We start from the raw sequence: 22,254 nt of genomic DNA on the forward strand, positions 1-22,254 counted from the left end.
TACACATAAAATCAACAACGTGTCAGTAGCAGGGACGTGCGGTCAGGGGAGGCATCATGACGATAATGACGCTAAAATAAATTATACTATTTGTCCATTGGTCTGTGATATAAATGTAATTTCAGTATGATTCCAGTCATTTCGATCATTTTTATAGTCAGAATCGCTGAATTTATGTATTTCCTGTGTAAATACAAGGAGAAACGCAAGTTGAGTATTGCGACAGGAAACGTGCGCTCCCTCTCTCTTACCCGCTACAGATTCGACATTGTTCCTTTTAGCAAAATATGTACCTTACATAAATGTGCGTAAAGGATGCTCATTTGAGATATGAAACTTAAGCAGTTAGTGTGGAGCGGCGCATTTAAGCTACTCCATTGGGTTCATAATTGTAAATCTGCGCCTCACCAGCCACGAACCTGGTTAGTAGCACAGGTATTGTCAAACTACGTGTGTTTTCCATTTGCTTTCTTAAGTTGCAATGCGTCAAGCTCTCTCGGACACCGTGGGACCGTCAGCCAATCGTGATTATGATTAATTAGAGAAAGAAAATGGGGTTTTGTTGAAGAGGGTCTTAAAGAGACTGGCGCTGCTTTAGTATAGTGAAGTCAAGTAAAAAGATTCACCAAGAATAAATGTTGAAAAGGTGGATATCGCATTGAAAACAGATAAAGTTGCTCAGACAAAGCATAAATGACTACTTCCTGATATGCGTTTAAATTCATGGATCAATGCCTCAACCAAGGTTTTTATCAGCGAAGCACCACTTATTAACACACTTCACGCCGACTTGTTTGGTCTACTGGTCACCACGGTTCTGCCTGCTCTAAAAAGATTTTTATGGGATAAATATCAATGTGGAAAAACAAATTTGTTTCAGAGTTCAATGAACCTCTTTCAGACAACATTCAGCGTGTCCAAATGCTGCCACTAATTGCGCACTCAGAAAGTGTAATCACATGTTTTTGTTTTGCATTCTAACCGCAGATGATGATTAAATGTGATTCATTATATTGTAATGTATTAGGGCGACACCAAGCAGCAGCAAAGGATTACAGCTTCTTACATTTGTATTTTTTTTTTTTTACTGAGTCATGACAATTTCCATACCATTACTGTCTCACTGTGACGGAGTGCTCTTTTCTCTGCGGGCAACATTCAGAACAGTCCGTCTATAATGAAATGGTTTTCAATTTATTCCTTACAAGATAAGACGTCATTTTCAATCTGCTCAACGTACAAGTCCACCAGCTTGAGGAGTAATATCATACATCTCGTGCTGACAATTCAATTTTTGGGTGCCCCCTCCCTCCCTATCTAAAAACTGATTGCAGGTACCAGATAAAGAAAAAGACCAGATTTTATACTTTACTTTTGGATACTATCTGCTCAGAGAATGAGATATCCCTGGACATTTCATTGAGTGCCGTACCTTAGACCGCAGCAGCATTAAGAATGACAGGGCTTCGACCTTGTCTGTGTGAGCACCATCGCTGTGAATAATATTGACTGAGATCAGGGCAATTATGACGTTGAGGAAAGGCAAAAAGAAAAGGGAAAAACCTAATCGAAAACGGGAAAATGACAGAGACTACTAAACATATGACCTCGGCTTCACGCTTGCTGCCTTTGATATGAAAGAATCATTTTCGGATTCAGGGAACACGCTGAAACTGTGAACTTGGGCCAGCTAATTCTGTCATTCTGAGAACGCTGCCGGACGTTTTGACAGCGAGAGTGAAAACCCAGGCAGCGCTCCGGCTCTTCCCAGCCCGTAGATGAAGACAAAACTCCCTTTGAAGCAAATTACCCAATTTCCATTCTCATTTGTCACACTCTGGGATTGAGCTAGGCCACAATAAGCCGTCACCACAGTGGCGCATGGCAGCCTACCTCATTGGAGCAAGGCCTATTAGACAGACCTGGTGGAGTCAGAGGACAGGTTGAGAGGGCAGATGGGACCATGGTGATGTATTATGCATGGGTAGAAACCATGCTCCGGTGGGCCAGCTGAGGCCCCAGTCAGGGAGGGACAGACTGACCCAGCCAGACCCATCACACATTTGCTCCCTCTGCAGCACCTCCCCCCACCGGTCCTCTGAGAGTGCAGGCAGCCTGCACTCTACCGTGACCCTGGGCACGGGTCCAGCACTATTGGCTAATATATGTGGAAGTCGGTGAGTTGTGTTGAAATATTAATCTGAACACTTCCAGAATCGACATTTTAATATACAACAGGCGTATCCTGTCCACACTGACTCTAAATAGGGGTTATCTTAGCAAATGCTGCCATTAGAGCACTTCAGCAGCTTTGGGTGGCTACTAAACTATTATCAATAAACATCACTTATATGGCAAACATGGTGCAAAACTCATTTGATCATCCAGCTGCCATGGAGCAGCATTGAAAGGGAAACACACTGATCAGGCATAACATTATGACCACCTTCCTAATATTGTGTAGGTCTCCCTTCTGCCTCCAAAACAGTTGTGACTCTTCAGAGAATGGACATGGGCCTTCTGAGGGTGTCCTGTGGTGTCTGGCAACAGCATGTTGTTAGTGGAGGGACTTTGGGACCTCTGTGGATCAGGCTTGTTCCAATGCATCCCACAGACACTTGATCAGTTTGGGATCTAGTGAATTTGGAGGCCAGGTCAACACCTTGTGTTGTTCTTCATGTTTTTTTGAGTTGTTTCTGTGTCAGGTTGCATCCTGCTGGGGATGGCTGCTACCACCAAGGAGTGTCATTGATATGGGGTGGGGGTGCCTGGTCTGGTCTAGGTGGGTGCTACATGTCTAAGCAACATCCACACAAATGCCAGGTCCAAAAGTTTCCCAGCAGAACATTGAACTCTCACCAGATGGTCAATGTTATTTACTTCTCCTGTAATTCTCCTGAAATCAGTGGCTCACTAGACCCCAGGTTGATTATTAAGCATTAACTCAAGTCAGTGCTCTGCAGATGTGATTCACTGCCCAAAAAAAAAAAAAAAACCTTTCGAATGTTTGGAATGATATGACTTACTGTGCAGCTTTAATACAAAAGGATTTATCATCTATTATCTTCCAAAAAGCATAAATGTTTCATTAGATTTAAATAAAACTGCAACCATGTTACTTCACTGAGAAATCTAGTTTGTACACTCCACTGCTGAACAAGATCGATTCTCTCAGAGGCGGCAATCCAAGAAATATCGATCAGCTCACTTCATTGTGATGCTACAATATCATTGCAGGAAATATTGATCTGATATTTTTGTATATTCATAATTTTCAGCTCAACACTTTGTGCAACCGAACTGACACCATGACGGTGTGCGTTTCTGCTTTGTTTGTTTCTCTCTATTCTTCCCCAGTGACGGGCGTGTCTGCAGCTCTCCACTGATGATTAGAGCCGAGTGGAGGTTAGAGGGGGTCAGATAGATCTTATTTATCAGTGTCTCCACTCAGTCACTGTCAAAGTCACCTTTGCTGGCCTCCAAACTGCATCCGCACTCCCCCCACTCCTGCCCAAACTATACATTTTTCTCCCTCCCAACCCCTTGCAACTGAAGAGTGACAGCTCAGCTAATGTAGTCACAGCTGAGTACAGCACGGGGTAGGAGGGGGTTAGAGGGAGGGTTGGTCTCCTCCCAGCTTGACTCCCCATACACACCAGATGGGCCTTTGGTGTAAAAGGAAGATCCACATGAAGCAGCTCTGCAGTGGGCCGTCTCTTACAGGACAATATCATAGCTTTATTCTGATGGTATGTCATGATACTGCAGCTGAGAGAGGTGAACGGAGACCTGATGAATGAAAGTTTTTATGTGTGTCGACAACCACCTCATTAAGTCAGGGAGTTTTTCGACTGGTTAGATTTAGGGCCTCATAAGGAGTTGTTAAGAAAATAAATGGATTACGGCTTCAATAAAAATGTAAGCAGAAATAAATCAGATCTGATTTTAGTGAAGAAATAGCCAATCAGCCACAACATTAAATCCGCTGACAGGAGAAGTAAATAACATTGACCATCTTGTAACAATACAATGTTCTGCTGGGAAACTTTTGGACCTGACATTCGTGTGGATGTTACTTAGACATGTAGCACCCACCTAGACCAGACCAGGCACCCCCACCCCATAACAATGACACTCCTCCTGTAGCAGGATGCAGCCTGACACAGACACACACACAAAAACAGTTTAGGAACAGCTCAAAAAAACATGAAGAACAACACAAGGTGTTGACCTGGCCTCCAAATTCACTAGATCCCAAACTGATCAAGTATCTGTGGGATGATCCACAGGACCCAAAGGCCCCCACTAACAACATCCCGTTCCCAGACACCACAGGACACCCTCAGAAGGCCCATGTCCATTCTCTGATGAGTCACAACTGTTTTAGAGGCACAAGAGAGACCTACACAATATTAGGAAGTGGTCATAATGTTATGCCTGATCAGTGCACATAAAACATGTTATATAAAACAAGCATATCTCTTTGATCTAAAGCAGGCCCTTTAAAATCCTTGTTTTTTTGCATCTGCCAGCACTAATGCACGTTGCATGTCCACTCTCCACATTCCCGCTCATCAAAGATTTGCTTTGTACGCCAGAACTCATCGCTCTAGGCTTTTTCATGTCCCCTTCACAGCTGCTCATACCTGGCCACTTGGTTAGTGGGCCACGGCTGGATCTCATATGCCAGGTCTGTCTTTTTTTATTAGTTTGACTTTGAAAAAAAAAAAAACATGTAGTCTCAGTGTCTGAGAGCTAGAGATTAGAGAAGCAGCTTTGTGACATTAAGGTCACATGGTCACATCTTATGTCCATGGTTGAGGAGGCTTAACCCTCAGGCATCAGTTTAGTTTACTGCCCTGTTGAGAAATATTTTGCAAATATTTTTTTCTGCAATAATCTCTTGAGGATTTTAACCCTTTAAATGCCACTTTGATTACTTAAAGTCACTGTTGTTTTTATGAAAAAAATTATTATTTTTTAGTTAGTTTTTGTGTAACATCAGATTTAAGATTTATTAACCTCTTGAGTCATTGGTGGACAAAGATGTCCCATTGACTCCCATTATTTGGAAGACTTTTTTAAAGCAAGCATCTAACATCTAAACCACTCCCTGGGTGCAGAAAGCATGGCAGGTCACTACTCCAATACAGGAAATAAAACATTTTAAAATGAAAAAATATATAAAATCAAATCACTATTGAATTAAAATAAATTTGTAATTGTGCGTATTCAAGTTTCGTCTTAAGAGAAAGATTGACCAAGAGACGGAAATAGAACACCTGGTCCTTTTGAACCCTTTGTTACGTCATCCTTTAGTCTGATCAGGGCTCACAAACACTATTTTAATCATTACCAAGCTACAGTGCCACAACCCTAGTCACTACTCTATCATCACTACACACTTAAAGAAAACCAAACTTCACATAACAGCCATTTATGTATTTAGAGTTTAATCTAGACAAAAATGACAAGAATCTCTCAATTTACTTAAATTATATTGTATACTTGGGACAAGTACCCTGCACACTGTCATAGTCTTTTATAGGCTGGATCTAACCAATTAAATAAACATAAATTGAATGACACATCCACTATTTAATACTGTGTGACTGAAATGAAAAGGGCAACAGCACAAAAAGGGCCGACAGAATAAAACGAAGGAGTGAATTAACGAGAGTGTCTGATATAAATATGCATCACTGGTCTCTGCCTTTCAGAGGTAGGATGAAGAGATGAAGTGATAAAGCTAAGAGAGAAAGAAGTGTTCAGAGACGGCCATGCCAGTTTATTTTCTCTGTGCTCTGAGTATCAAACACAACTTTTTAGCCTCGGAGAGAGAAGGAGACACAGAGAAAGACAAAGAAATGCTAAGTAGGTACACAATGCTTGGATCTGTGCGGTAAACACAATGAGATGTTTAGCTGCTTTTGAAATCCACGATGACTCATAACGACAGCTAATAGAGACACAACCACTTAGCGCTTGAAGTTAAACAATCGTTGTTGTCGTAGAACACAGTTCACAGCCATTTTTATGCAGCAACATCTGTTAGGTTGTAGCCGCGCTCGGAACATTTTTTCCCAGCAAAATTAATTTGGATTCTCTGCGAGTGAGTACAAACAACGCTGTAACAAATTAACACAACAAGCATGAGCGTATTAAATCGCAAAACAGCTCAATCACACTTTGCCACTTCAGCTCAGTGCATCCTCCCTCCCCTTAATTGGAGCTCTTAGAAATCCAGCCTCTCATCGTGTCCTCTTCCTCCTCTTCCCGAGCAAAGGTTATGTGAAATTATCCGCCATAACAAGAGCGAGACGAATGGAGAAAACCCGAGAGGGTAGGAGAACACGCTTCCCAACAATGTTCCCATCATTTCCATTTGATGCAACTACTGTGATTCAGCACCCCGTGCATTGCTGCATCTGCTTACTTGGGTGATTGATGCATCAGAAAATGTATTTTTTAGGGACACCGGGGTCATCTCTAAATAAGAGAAGATGCCTCAGTGAAAGGGCCTGGTAGGGGTTGAAGCAAGGAGAAACGCATTAAGTGACAGAACATGTTTCTTTCAGTAGATCTGTCACTGCGCAGCAAGTATTTGAGTGGCAATTGACTCTCATGCAGGAAACGTAACCTTGTTATTTCACCCCTATTACACACAGTCAATAATTTCATTTCATCTGAGGCCCTTTGCTGGAGAAGCTCAGAAACAGCGTTCAGTGCCTTCACAAACAATTTGCACTGGTGCAAAACGAAGCATGTAGTCCACTTTTACACTACGAAGCCTGTGAACTCTCTGTTGTCATCCTGTTAATCTGAGCATTTCACTGTGAATTAAATGTGTCCTGTCTCATATCTCTCAGCACAGCAGATATGATTATATCCAAGCTATTTATCAAACGTATTAATTATTAATCACTTAGCTGACAATTAAAAATGCCATATTTCGTCAGTATCAGTGGGCATTGTTGAAAGTGAAGCAGGAAGTAGAAACAAATATTAACCCGACTGCCAAAAAAGACACAGAGCTGGATAGCGTTTGGGTGGCGTTGTTGCATATTGAGCCAGACTGATGAGTGCACAAATATAAATGACTCGCACCAGCGTTGGCTATGTGCATACGTTACTGCGTCTGGGTCCCGCAGTACTCTAAAAGCACCTTAAGACTAGGGTTGCCAACCTTCCCCTGAGAAACAGAACCGTCCCATAATTAGAAACAAAAGAACGCGTCCCGTATTGAGCTAAAACGGGACGCACTTTGTCCCGTATTACTGTGAGAATCAAATATAGTATGTAAAATGTCAATGCCGCCTTATATGTACATTTACGGTAAAGTTATTTCCAGGCCGTCTCCTGCTCTGTGACCAATCAGCTGACAGCGGGAATCCTGCTCATCTCATTGGTCGAGGTACTGTTGCCTGCGAAGAAGATACCGGAAGACAACAAAGCAACAAATTTTCCTCACACTTTCTGTTTTAACTTTACTTACTGCACTATTACAAGAGGAATGCTCTGCTTTCTATTGTTTTATATTCATTTATACAGTTTTAAGTTAAGCAGGACAGGTTTCTGTTCAAGAAAAACATTAATTTTATTCTGTTCATTTTGTTATTTTGTATTAAAAATAAATTGAAGAATAATAATTTTCCATGTGTTCATATCACTCAAAAATACTAATTCAATTCAGGTTCTAGTCAAATAGCTAAAAAATCATTTCACACGCACAAAATAGAGCTAAAAAAAAAATCACCACGCCGGGAAGGGTGAAGGCAATCCGATCGCCTGGCCCTGCCAATGGGGTGTCCCATATTTATTTTTCAGGGAGTTGGCAACCGTACTTAAGACTCATTTAGGCTACTGCGGGACATAGACGCCGTAACCTACGCACATAACCTACGCAGCTACCTACGTTGCCAACACCGGTGTAAGCCATTTATAATTGTGCCTTGTCACTCTGGCTCGCTCTGTTAAGGCGCCACCCAAACACTAGTTGGCGCTGTGTCTTTTTTGCCAATCCGTTTAATTTTTGTTTCTACTTCCTGCTTCACTTTCAACAATGCCTATTGAAACTTTTGCCGAAATTTCACACAATTTCGCCAAAGACGAGTCATACAAATGTTTGTACCTTCGAACCTCCTCAGTTAACCTTTCCTCGATGTGTTCCATCTTTCTTGATCCAAAACAATCGATTAGAAAATTGCAGGGATGGAGAAACAGCCGGAAATATTAAAGCGGAAACGCGCTACTACCAAGCGAACCAATCACGGCTCTTGCGGTCTGCGTCGCCGCGGTTTGTAGTTACATTTCTGGGGATGTGCAGGTCAGGTTATGACACTAGGGTCTGTCGCCTTAACTACAGCGTCAAATCGGTGCAGAAGTCTAAAAACCGCCTATTAGAATGTGGTATTTTTCCAGGTGCAGCATAGAGTTTATTTAATTCACCTCCATCACTATAATTTCAATAATTCTCACTGAAATCAAATCGTTCTGGTGAAAATGTCAACTTGGGGTGTGAGGAACCTGTAATCATGGCCACCCTTTCAGCCATTTCTGGTTTCTCTGTCTCTCCAGACCGACCCATGGCTGTTACATGTTAGTTTATTAACTGTCATTGGAATAATTGCGATTAATGATTTAACTGTCAATGCCAAACTTTAAAACCTTTATGTTTTACAGCTACATTTCTTAAAACATATATTGCATTAGACTGTTAACATGTGCCATGTGGCGCTTCTGCTGCAGATGTTGTTCCAAGTTTGGTGAATTGGATTATGGTGGTTTCATGGAATCGCTGATTTTATTTATTTTGCAAATATGAAACATCGCCCTTTCCAAAAGTGACTGGGATCTCCTCTTTCATTTGGCTTAAACCCACAAATATGCCAGTAAGCGGCTCAAGATGAACCATCGATTAAAAGAGCGCCAGTCAAACCTAAAACCAATGTGGAAATTACGATGAAAACGCGTTTCATCCAGCAAATAGGGGCAATTGCAGATTATATAATCCCCATCTGGCAGCTTGGGAGTTTACGAATGCACCGTCTCTGCGTACCTGAGCATCCACGAGGAGGTGTCTCATCACAGTCATGGACTTCTGCAGTGGCTCCTTCTCAGGCGGAGGAAAGACGGGCTCCTCCTTCTCCACGGACTTGGGTCCAGTCACCATGAAGCTCGCAATCTGGTCATTCAGGCTGTTTAGAGACTGCACAGCTAGTGGGAGGCACGAAAATAGAAAAAGAAGAAAAAAGAAAATCACCATAAGTAGGTTGTTGACGTGCAGAGCATTTTTCTTTTTTTCCAGCTTGTCTTGTAATTTATTGACATCAGTGTAAATGATCATAAAATCCTTATTAGTATTATTATTTATTTTATTTTTTTTGTCTGTGGATGCACTGCCGACCTTTTGCTGAGGAGGAACAAGAGAGATAGGGTTTGGTGAGAACACGGTTTCCTACTGTCACACTGTCACCAACTTTCCCTGTCAACGCCCTCTCTGGTCCAGAATGTTCCATGTCGGCCTGAGAGCCATCCTGTTTTTGTTTCCCTGCTCTTACCCTTGCGTGGCCCTCTCCTTTCAGGTTTCCTCTCCGGCTAGGCTCCCACATTACAAAACTCGCCACCCTTACTGTACTTCCTCCTTCGCGAACCCTCCACACACACACACACACACACCCACACACATACACACACACACACACACACACACACACACACAAAGACTTCCTCAACACTCTTCCCATTTGCCATTACCTGACCTTTGATCTTTGAAAGGTCGGCACAAATATTTCCGAGGCCACCCACATGGTGGAAACGTTGGATAAACGAAGGAGTCGGAGAGAAAAGCCACTGCCATATTTTTGCGCCTTTTTAGCATAAGTAGCTTTTGTATTTTTCATGAGCTGCCACACCAGCCCCTAATGCCTCGTTATCCGTCTTCCCAGCGTTTAAACTTTCCTAAAACCTTACATTTAAAGCGACAGAGGGAGACAGAGGCGCTGCGATGAAAGGCTGACCTTCTGCCCAGAGGTCATCTCATGCAAACTGAGCCATCACGTCTCCTCTGCTAAATAAACAAATCCAACCTGACAAGTTCATATGAGTTGAATGATTTTAGGCCAGGCATCTGCGTCTTTTCAGGATGCAAATTTAAAGCCTCTTTCAGACACAAAAGCCCACGCGCAGAGAAAAAAAAAAAAAAAGCATAGATTAATGTGTTACATAACCACGAGAATCTTTCACCGTGGCTGACATTTTCAAGCAAACAAGCTTTGAGTAGGAAATTTGACAAGTCGGCACCGAAAGGCGGCAGAGATAAGAAGGGAACGAGGGGGTTTGAAGAGGAAGACTGTGTCCCCTCGAGGTGAGAGTTGAGCAGACGTCAGAATAATGAATAGCTCGCAGACACTATACGGCCAGTTAAGCTCTCTAAACGCTGACTGCAGTCTGGTGAGTTAAGAGTTTGTTCTTTCCAGCTTATGCTTTAATTGCGATTGATTTAAAAGGCAAATGGTCACATTTAGTCTTACCAGTAATTTCAGCATATTTTCAATCAAGCGGAAAACCACACAGTGGCACACTGTATGGAGCTGGTTAGTGAGATTTCAGGCACTGAGTCATAGTGCCCTCTACTGGGAAAATAATGAACACGCACTAGTGACACAAGTAATATTGAAAATGCACAAGCTGATGTCGGCTTTGTGACCCTGCAGCTTTCAGGATGTGCCGGAAATTATTTTATATCAAAAGTCATGTCATGTATACACCAATCTGCCACAACATTAAAACCACTGACAGGAGAAGTGAATAACATTGACCATCTTGTGACAATACAACGTTCTTCTGGAAAACTTTTGGACCTGGCATTCATTCATGTGGATGTTACTTAGACATGTATCACCCACCTGGACCAGACCAGGCACCCCCACCCCATAACAGACACTCCTTGATGGTATCAGCAGCCATCCCCAGCAGGATGCAGCCTGACACAGGCACACACACAAGAACGCTTTAGTCAGTTAAGAGTTTGTTCTTTCCATCTGTGGGATGCAAAGGAACAAGTCTGATCCACAGAGGCTCCTTTCCTTGTCCCATAGGACCCAAAGGCCGGACACCAACAATGAGTCACAACTGTTTTGGAGGCGCAAGGGAGACCTACATAATATTAGGTTATGCCTGATCGGCGTATGTGCTTCTTCTAAGCAAGAGGGAAAGCAGATCAGTGGAGACAAGTAATTTGTCCAAGAGCTCCTTGAGTCAGCTGCACACTAAATGACCAAAACCATGTTCATCACAATGTGGTAAATACATTGATTTTCATCAGTCTTAAGTTAGGGCTCAGGTGTCTGCACATATGGCCATGGTATCTGGTAACCTATATCAAATCAATACAGCAGCTCTGCATTAATTCTAGCTTTACAAAGTTGACACAATGCTACGCTTTGAAATCAATATTGCTGGGCATGTGTAAATTCAATAATGTGTTTAATAGTGGGGTCAAATTTAAAAGGTGTAATATAACCTACAGCATCACCCTATTACAACCAAATGACCTGGGAATCAAAAGGCTTCACCGGTGCAATGAAGATGACTTAAAACTAAAACAACAGATCAGACCAGTGAAGTGTAAACATCATTGGAATAAGAAAAAAAAGATTAAAATTCATAGCCATCGATCAAGCCACACTATGCGCCGAAATCAATACAGATATTTTGTCGCGGTCCGGTGGGTCTCGCACCTTTCTGCCCTGCGTATTGAACACCGAACACAGATCGCCCGGCCGTCGATGCCGCGATCATTAAGCCTCCGAAGCAACAAGGTGCAAAAACAAAATGATGTGGAAGTGCCGTTTCAGGTTTAATGACGCGCACAATCGATGCCTTCTGCTAAAAGATGCCATCAACAGAAATCGATTCAGGATCTACACGCGTCCACACTCCATCAAGGTCATCGTTCTCCAGCTGCACACACGTTCTCTCAAGCATAAACCGAACAGCTACAACTATAGATTTCATTATATCATTAAACATTATCTATTTCAGTAGGAACTAATGTGGCCAGGGCTATTTGGAAAACATTAGTAGAACATTTTTACGACCTGGAACTGATATTAGCCACGTAAAACATTTACAATGTTAACTTGGTTGCTTTTAATCACACACTGACATTCTGCAGAGTAACTCACTGCATCACTGTGACAGAGTGATCAAGGATAAGGGTGCAAAATCCACCAAACAATAGGGATTGTCATTCTGCGTCGTCCTCTGCAACCTGAAATAGATTTCACCTGCAGCTTCCCTCCAGCAAATATGGAAGCTGATGAAAGCGAGGCAGACGTACTCAGCTGGGGAGGAGGAAGATAAAAAAAAAAAAGGTGCAGTAGTTAGGTTACAATAGATGCAAAGAGAATAAAATTGTCATTCCGGTTCAGTCTTTGCATTTCCCTCTTCCTCTGTTCTCTATTTTTTCTTTTTCCGTCTCATTCAGCATAGGGAAATCTCAAAGTGCCCTGCGTGTCCTCCTATAGAGCAAGAACGGCACAACAGATGAGGGGGAGAGGCCAGCGTGGCGTCCCATCAGGCCTTTATCTGTCCAAGAGGAAGAACTCTGTGAGGGTGCCGGGGGGAAATAAGATCACTACTAGTGAAAAATGTTTGAAAAGAACGTATGCAGCGAGCCTAATAGGATAAAGGTGCAGTAGTCGAGGCTAAAGTCGAGATAAAAGGGGCTTATTTCATGGGAATTGTTCGCGGCGCACATGAAACCTTGGAGAAATGTGGAGAAATGTGGAGAGTTGATGAGCCAAAATCCAATTCTGGATTATATTTCTGATGCCGGACGTACGGTCACTGCTCTGCATGGCACTGTGCCACACAGAATAAAGTCATACACGTCCGAGTTCTTCAAGTATCAAGAAACTTTATACTGCAAATAATAAATGTGGAATAGTGTGGATAGGGAAAACATTTTGCACTTGCTGTTACAAATCAAGGTGTTTAAAGGGGAACTACTGTTTTTTTACAACCTGGACCTTGTTCCTGGCATAAAATACGATTGTTTACTCACCCATATAACTTTGGTGTCATTTGTAGTTGTTCGGGAGATAATTAGATCCACTTATATCCATATAGTGGGAGTGAACGGGGCACCGAAACGCAGCCTCTAAATTACGCATTATCTGCCGCAAAACTCGTTCATTTCACCAATATGTTGTTATGATACGCTAGTGCTATTCCCCGTTGAGTCCGGAGTTACCTGTTATCTATTTGTGGATGTGCAGCAGTTTGTTGTTCTTTGGCCAGCTGTTCCTCTCTCTGCCTCCACATCCTCCTTTTAACGAGCTCTTCATCCGTATACTCTGACTCAAAACGGTAAGGACGTCCATCATAAATAAAGTCGTCATCCACAACCTCAGAATCGGAAAAATATTCAGCCATGTTGCAAAAAAACTAGCAGGAGCAAATTACAGGTAAACAAGCAGCGCTATTTAGAGGCTGCGTTTCGGTGCCCCAGTCACTCCCACTATATGGATGTACGCGGATCTAAATATCTCCCGAACGACTGCAAATGACACCAAAGTTATATAGGTGAGTAAACAATCGTATTTTATGCCAGAAATAACGTCCAGGTTGTAAAAAAACGGTAGTTCCCCTTTTAAGTTCAGTTGTGAATAATATTAGTGTATAGTTATTGAGGACGGCCTTGGAGTGTCAAATCTTCTCTAATATATGAAATATCTCAATTATATTTACAAAGAAAACTTAATTTAATGACAGCGTTGCTCACAATACTCCAGGTTTTGCTCGTGCTAAATGTAGAAACGGTCCCGTTTTTATAAGAAAACACGCTGATGTCTTATTTGCCAGAAACAAGAAGGTGAATAGTGTCACGTTGCATCAAGGCATTAATTAAACAGCCACATAATGGAGGACAATTGTGTGGCCAGTCGGGGAAACACTGTTTTGTGTTCACATTAGTGAATCTAATTCCCTGGAAGCCTTGCGGTGTTGTGGGTGCACAATTAAGAAGGGCTCAAAGGGATGCGCTTCATAAACACCTGGCAGATGGAACAGATGAACTATAAGAGCTGTAAAAAACTAATGAATTCTGGATCATAAACAGCATCATTAACATCACAACAATGGTTATTTTAGGCAGAGGGGAAGCTCTGCTAAGGCTCGGAGAGGCAGTCAGACACTCAGTACTGAAGGGTATGAGTGGTTTGCTTGATATAAAGAAGTCAATGTGCACATTTCTATGCTGGACATATTATTATGTTTAAAAAGAGAGTGATGACCTCCTACCGTGGTCTGAATCTGCAAACACAGAGTCACAACTGACAAGATGTGAGGTCATTTGAAGTGGAGCAGTTTATAAGTCTCATAAAACGTAAAACAGCTCTGATTTCACCTGAGTAAATTCACACTATCCAACAGAAAATGCTCTGGCTTGGCAGCACTGCCCCCTGATGGCAACAATAAAATACCACACGGCTGGCTCCCCGAGTCTTTACGCCTGAGAACCGAACCAGACGGATGTTTGTTTATAGCACTCACATAAATTAAATCCCAGTGTGAAATAAATGCAAATCAAACAAATCACTGAAGTGAGAAACGTTCCCAGGCTTAGCCCGATAAAACATGAAAAGGAGCACGGCAATTAATGCCAACATGGAGTCTGTCTGAGGGGATGAAGATACACCACCTGATAGGGGATGCGACGCTCGCATCCACATGAACGCAAAGGAGGAAAAGGAGCCAAATACTGTAACAGGAACCTTGGCACTTTATGCGTGCGCTCGTTCCATTCTCATCCCATGACGAAAGTGTACGAAATACTTTAGCAGTCACAGACACACTGGGTGAAACAGAAGTGGACTAATGGACCACTGCCTATTCAGATTACTAGAGAAAGTGTATGGTACTTCATCATTCAATGCAATAACCGAGCTGCAGCTTTAAAATCAAGCAAATACATATAGAAAAATAAACATTTATATAATTGAAAATGTCATATTTTGGGTTTTTCAACCACTGCATGGAGATTTCATTAATTTTTAATGATCATATTCATCCTTGTGATCAATTGTGTTTGCAGCGCTACTATGAAAGATATTAAAGGGGACATCTTGTGCTAATTTCCAGTTATATATCTTTATTTCACAAGTCATAGTTAAAAAAAATCCTTATTGATCTTAGTTCAGCCTTCCTGAAAACAGGCAATATTCGTTCTGGGCTCTTACAGGTCCCCTGGCTTAAAACCAGACTCTGGCAGGCTTTGCAGAAGCCTTTGTTTATGAGCATAAGCTCATCCGGTTTCTGTTGCCGAGGCTCGAAAAGCAAACTGTACACCAACAAAGTATCAAGTTTTTATTTGTTCTTGACTGGAAATGTCAACTTCTTAAATCCATCCGTACATGTCTGAGGCAAATCCGATCTGGAATACGAGAATGAGCAGCATAAACATGTAGGGACAGAGATTACAGCAGGATGTTTCTGTCTGGTTAATGAGCATGACAGCGGCATTTTGTACATTTAAGGCTCTACTCCTTAAATACTACTGCTCAAATACAATGTTATGTGAGAACATGTACATCAGTTTACCAAGAAGGCCATAGTTTAACTTTAAAAGCACGCCGTGTCCGGAGTAGATGACTTTATAAAGACTGTGTTCAGAATTGGAAAACAAACTGACTTGGCAACAACATGAGCCGAACAACAACTTGGAAAGTAAGCTGGGTTGATTTAATATACGCAGAAACATGGGTGTGAGTTTCCCTAAACTTGGCAAATATTTGCTTACTTGCAAGCTGCATATCATGTCTTTCACATTTGTCATGCCTCAACTGATTCTTTTTCTCTGCAATTCTTCGTCATGCAAATACTGGAAACGCATATCAATGTTTGAAGGCTCAGAGCAAAAACTACAACACACTGTGATTGTTTCTTTGCTACACTTTCCAACTTATGAGGACATGAACACACCTAAGGCACCAACTATCTTGGGAAATTAGGCCACCGGAGATGCACCTGAACGCACCACAGTAATCTGTGATGAACCGACACGTACAAGTTTTCTACAAGTACTGTAGATTAATACTGGAGACATGAAGGAATGCAAATGTAGTAAATAAAACAGAATACACTGATCAGGCATAACATTATGACCACCATCTTAATATTGTGCAGGCCTCCCTTGTGCCTTAATGTTTTCCAACAGCCTCCCTTGCTTAATAACCACGTCAGTGCTTGTGCCCACAGGGAATCAACGAGATAAACAAAGCCTGAATCAATGTTGGCCGTACTTTTGAAAACATGGGTCCACCTTGGTTATTATTGAAGTTAATCAATACAGATAATCAACAAAGTTAGGCGAAATAACATATTCATTTTCTGTTTCCAGCAGATTCAAACATCCACAGTGGTCCAGTGATTAGGGGACGGGTCTCTGTTGATCATCCCACAGATACTTGATCAGTTTGGGAACTAATGAATTTGGAGGCCAGGTCAACACCTTGTGCTGTTCTTCATGTTTTTTTTAGTTGTTCCTAAACTATTTTTGTGTGTGTGCCTGTGTCAGGCTGCATCCTGCTGGGGATGGCTGCTCCCATCAAGGAGTGTCATTGCTATGGGGTGGGGGTGCCTGGGCTGGTCTAGATGGGTGCTACATGTCTAAGTAACATCCACATGAATGCCAGGTCCAGAGGTTTTAGTTTTAGTCCAAAGGTTTTAATGTTGTGGCTGATTGGTGTATGTTTTATATTCTAGATTCTTCAAAGCAGCTTTGATGACAGCTTTGTACACTCTCCGCCTTCTCTCATCTCGACGAGGCTGTCACCTGGAATTGTTTTCCAACAGTCTTGAAGGAGTTCCCAGAGGTGTTGAGCACTTGTTGGCTGCTTTGCCTTCACTCTACGCGGCCCAACTCATCCCGCACCATCTCAGTTTGACTGGGTCAAGTTTACCTGAACTAATATTGTTTTGAGGGAGTGCATGAACTCAGATCAATAAGGATTTTTATTTTTTTTTTTGGACTATGAGTCCTGAATAGATTCTCCAGAATAAAATTAAAGAGAAACCATTAAATGAGAAGGCGTGTCCAAACACCTGGTACTTTACATGACAAAAGCATAATCCTTTTACATCCATGAACAAACCACATGTTAACCACATGCTTAAACATCATGCGTGACTGCATGCTGATGATGAAGATGCAGAAACGGTGCAAACAAGAGAGGAAGGCACATCCTTCGCTGAGTGGCGCCGAACCCCGGGGGTACTGTAGCTGTGAAGCAGCGAGCAGAACTCTCATCTCTGCAGAGCTCATTAAACCCCACTAATCGTATCTGTTACTGCTGTAATGGGCGGAATAAAGAGAGAGAAGCAGAAATGGGATGTGGTTTCCTGGAGGTGGTTAACTGTGCACTTTAAAATGCTTCGTGTCTGTTTGTGTATATGTGGATGTACGTTTGCAGTGATAGAAAAATCTGGCACAGACTCACGATATCTGCCTATTTCTCCCTCCAGCAGAGAGAGAGAGCATCCCCTCAGCTTTTCCCTTCTGTTTCTGCTGTGCTTTACATGACTGAGACTCTTTTCTTCTTCTTCTTCTTCTGTCCTCATTCTTGTGTTTTTCTGCCCCACTTGTAACAACATCCTCAACCGCTGAAGGGATTACACACCATTTCAGCATGAGACAGAATAATAAATAATATCTGGACACAAAGGGACAGCAGCTGCAGCATACTGCCACGCTTCCAACAATGTAGCCTCCTAAACAGACTCTGGGCTCTTAAGTTAAAAGGAAAAGCCTAATGTCTGACGCTTTGTAGTCTCTAGCGCTTGTTTTTGATTTTCAGTCACAGCCAACACAAAGATCTATAGAAACAGGAGGGATTCAACACTCCAGCGCCAAGACTAGATGAGATTATACTGTTATGTCAACTTAAAACTGTCTGGTTTTAATGCCAGGGGAACATTTGTGGATTCATAGGCAACTGGGTGGTCTGAGAATGTGTTATTTGCATCCCTGAACTATATAAAAAAAAAACTGTCTTTGTAAATACTGTGAAAGTTTGGATCTAGGACAAGTACCTAGAGGCTGCTCAATGTTTGCCTGTGCGTGGTGTCAAAGCAGACGTTCATTTGTTTGTTGTGTCTGCGCGACTGCGATGATTAAAATGTGAATCTCGGGGATAAACGACCTCAGACGGTTGAAATTCCGAGCAACCCACGAACATCTCTCATCCACGGGGCCGGTTTTAAATGGGGCGCTCTTGTTTTCTCTGCGGCGCAGAGACAAAATGTTCTCGCCTCACGTGTTCTCTAAAGGGATCATGCCGTTTCTCTGAACTCACGGATGAAGGGTTCATGCATTAGCAAAAAATCAAAATAGCAAATTAAAGTAACTTTGAGTCTAGCCAGAGAAATCAGACCTCTTGTATTATTATACTTTTTTTTAAGCACCTGACACGACGCCTCCTGAGATTTTAATATTCATGATGGTTTATGCAGCTGCTAAGAAGTTGGTCGGATAATGATCTCTGTAGGGCAGTCTGTAATGTGAGCAGGGGTTGCTGTGACACTTGACAAGACCATTTCCTTTTACTGTCATCCCAAGTGGTTTGACTGTGGGGGCTGGAAGCTGCTGCGAAAACATCAGCGAGAAGGATTACATGTATAATGAAAGCCCTTTGAAGGGCGAAGTTAGAACTGATTGTTGTGTATCATCAGGGAACATCCATTCAAGGAAATGGTCTAATTAAATGAGTTTCAAATCGTTTCAAAGCGCTAACGGCTCAAAGAAACGTCCATAAAACTGTTATGCTGTGGCTGTTTTCGATTTTTTCTGAGGTAGTTACAAAACTTCATCGGTAAAACAAAGTTTTTTTTAATCGTCTGCCACTGTGACAGCCATAACTAGAGGTGTTAAGTTTTTGGGCTGTCCGTCCTTATCTGCAGTGCCGCTTAAACGTATTTGCACCCCCTCATAATTTTCTACATTTCTGAGTCAAAACATCAGTGTGTAGACAAAGAAAGACCAATAAAACAAATTAAATATTATACTTGTGCATTTAATTATTCAAGAAAATTCATCATTTGTGAGTCGCAAAAGTAAGTGAACCCTTGTTTTCGGTATCTGCTGTGACCTCCTAAACATATACGGTAACTGCTGAACAGTTATCTACATTGGCTTGAAGGAATTTTAGCTCATCACTCATCTCAGTTCTAAACAGACGGACTCTAATCTGGTCTTGAAATTAACTTGTATGGCCCGGCTCGAGTATCGCAACATAAAGTGGAGACACATGACAAAAATAAGGGTTCATTTCATTAAAAATAAAAACACAAAGGCTGCCGGTGAGACATGTTGACCCTCTGCAGCTGAAAAGTGATTCTTAGGCCTCGGCAACAATGCCCTTCATTCACATCTTCTAAGGTGCGGCCAGTTAAGGTAATTAAGCACAAGCCGAAGACATTTCCCCTGCCACTGCAAGTATACACAAGTATAATAATTTGGTTTCATTAGTTTAAATGGGTTCTCTTTGTTTACTGTCAGGACTTGTATGAAAATCTGCTGATGCTATGTGTCAGTGGCACAGTATATCCCAACTAATGGAGCGAATGTCTTCAACTCTGGCCCAGATACCAGATGGCCTCAAGGGGGAACTGAATTTTGGAGAATTTGGAGGTCAAAGGTCACTGTGACTTTACAAAACTTTTTGTTATTTTGGCCATAACTCAAGAATTCATATGCTAAGTGTGTAAGTATTACACAAGTGTCTCACAGGCTGAAAAATATGAAGTGACAACATTTTATATCCAAAAGGTCAACAGTAAAAAACATTCCCTCATAGTCTTCATTAGATATATTATAGAGCATGGATGAATGGACGTGGATGACAGTGCTTGGATAAATAACCATGGACGGTGTACTGTCTCACACTCCTCTAATGGAGATTTACTTGATCATCTTTGTAGTCTCTTTGAAGTGTCTGCACATCCTCCAATACAAAGGAATGGAGGGAAAATTTGTTAGTGGTGCTCTCAGCTTTAAAATGTAGATGTTACATGTTACGGACCCCTAAAAGTGTAGCACTGTGTTGAGTTCTTCAACAAACTGGTAACAAACTGAATCCTGCATGTAAGGGACACATTAAGCAATTTGAACACATAATCTTAGGTATATTCATCTGCACAAAAACAATTGTCAGTTGTTCCCATGCACCTCTGATCTATACAGCCTTATATCAGTATATCCGAGACGAATTAAAGCCAGGACATTACATTGCATTTTTCTCATCTATATATCAGTCTGGTTCCTTTTTACTAGTAGAAAACACTTCCAAAGAAAACTATTCACTACAGGGCCAGTGTAACTCAGAGAGACATGTTACTGATAAATATTTTACATGCAATTTCTCAAAGCTGTGAGCAACCTCAAGGAAAATCCATTCATCTCCCAACTGTAGAATCCTGGCAGCAGGTATCTCAGGGAGAATAATCTCAAAAACATCTGTATTGCCAGGTTAGAGGTATGTCAATTGGAAATTTAACATTTATTTTTCATTTTTAATAATAATATTTTTTTGAAGTGTGGTTTTCTTTTGAGCAAGTACTTCTTGCGGTTGAGGCAACACTTGTGTAAGAGCCTGACCAATCGCCGGGGTCGGCTCAGTCGGCTCTGTGTGGTTCTGAAGCCCACTGCGCTGTGCCATCCTAACACCTCGGATAGAGTGAGATTACTCCCTCGGGCAGTGGGGCCTGTGATAATTATAGAGGAAGGTGAGATGTTAAGCCTCGACACATCCGTGGAGCGAAACATACTTCTCTAACCTTTGTTAGATCATACAACAGTATCTGTTTTTGTGATAATCTCTTTGTTCCGGTTTATACAAATCATCAAATTTAGCTTTTAATTAATATTTAACATTTAATGAGAGCATCCTTTACCCACACGTAATGCTTTTCCCATTAAATAGCAAGTAAAACCTGTATCTATGCTCATTTTATTGAATAACCTTCATCTTAAAAGGCATTTCTGAGGCTGAGATCTACAGTATGGGATTAGTGCTACGCTCTCTTTCATTGATATTATCAGGCTTAGGTAAGAGCGGGGAACAGAGAACATTCTGCTCTATAAAAGATTGTGCGCTATATCACTGAATACGCAGCACAGCAGGAGGCAAAAGCAGTTCAGCTACCGGCCTTCATCGTTCATTTTCAAGCCCGCTGATATAAGCCAATTAGGGGTTGCATTAGGAGTCCCTCATTATCTATTGTGGGGAATTAAATGTAACCTTTGAGTGCTACAAAGATACATCTCTCTGCTTTCAGCGCTGGTAACATGAAGAGTAGGGCGGGCCTCTCAGAGTACAACCAAATAATACGTTTTTGTTTTATAATACATAATTGTTGGTCTATTCATGCCTAGTGTCCACATGGCCCATTTAGGCCTGATTGGACCTGTTCAGTCACTGCCATAGCATCCTCTAGGGCTGAAAAATGAAGCCAAAACAGTCACCATGTAAAGCTGGCTCCAAAATTTCGTTAGTTCCGATTGATTCCCATCTTTAAAAGCCCAAATTTACAGCACAACACTTAAGGGTGTTGCTGCTGAGCAACAGGTAGGTGCTATCATCTAGGCACCCTCAGCGCAACGTGAACCCTACCTCTTTTTTTTTTTTAAATAAGTGGGAGCAAGGCGCCGTCCAGATGGCCATGGCTGGAGCATTTCAAAACTGTCCTCAGGACATCAATGTGTGACTTCACAGTGGGTTTGTCCTTAAAGACCATTGAGACTACATGTTCTTTCCTGATCTGTCATAGAAGTATCACTGAGCCTTTCACAGACGAAAACAAACATGAAGTTGTAAATCCCAAACCGCGGCGGCCTGACAGAGTTATTCCATGAGCTACAAGGGTCGTCCTCCACGCATCTTGGAAATAGGGGAAGATGTAGCAGCAACAACATTTCTCTTTGATGGAAGAAAACAAATACATCAGCCTTGAGTACCAGTAGTTCCCCCGACATACTGACCAGTTTATCAGCCGTTGTGCCATTCAATTGCAAGATATAAACACTTTGTGACCGTTCCAGCATTATCGGCAGCATTATCAACCCTACACAGAGGACGTATGGGCGGCGATTAGTTAAGAAACTGCTAAAATGCTATTCTGTTTTGGTCTTAAAATTACATTTGTAAAAGTGTGGCTGCAGCTTTAGGGTTTGAGTTGCATTGGTGAAAAATG

At 41.9% G+C, this 22,254-nt stretch overlaps 1 protein-coding gene across 1 annotated transcript in view; it reads right to left on the minus strand.

The window, feature by feature from the left end:
• kazna (kazrin, periplakin interacting protein a) overlaps positions 1-22,254 on the minus strand; it is a gene marked incomplete at its 5' end in the record, with an annotated part of 199,690 nt that overhangs the window by 163,687 nt on the left and 13,749 nt on the right. The window contains one exon of the mRNA XM_084554155.1: positions 9,059-9,216. Coding sequence (XP_084410281.1) covers positions 9,059-9,216 — 158 coding nt within the window. The remainder of the gene's footprint in view (positions 1-9,058; positions 9,217-22,254) is intronic.

Source organism: Chelon labrosus, assembly GCF_963514085.1.
Source record: "Chelon labrosus genome assembly, chromosome: 10".
In the NCBI taxonomy this organism is placed as follows: Eukaryota; Metazoa; Chordata; class Actinopteri; order Mugiliformes; family Mugilidae; genus Chelon; species Chelon labrosus.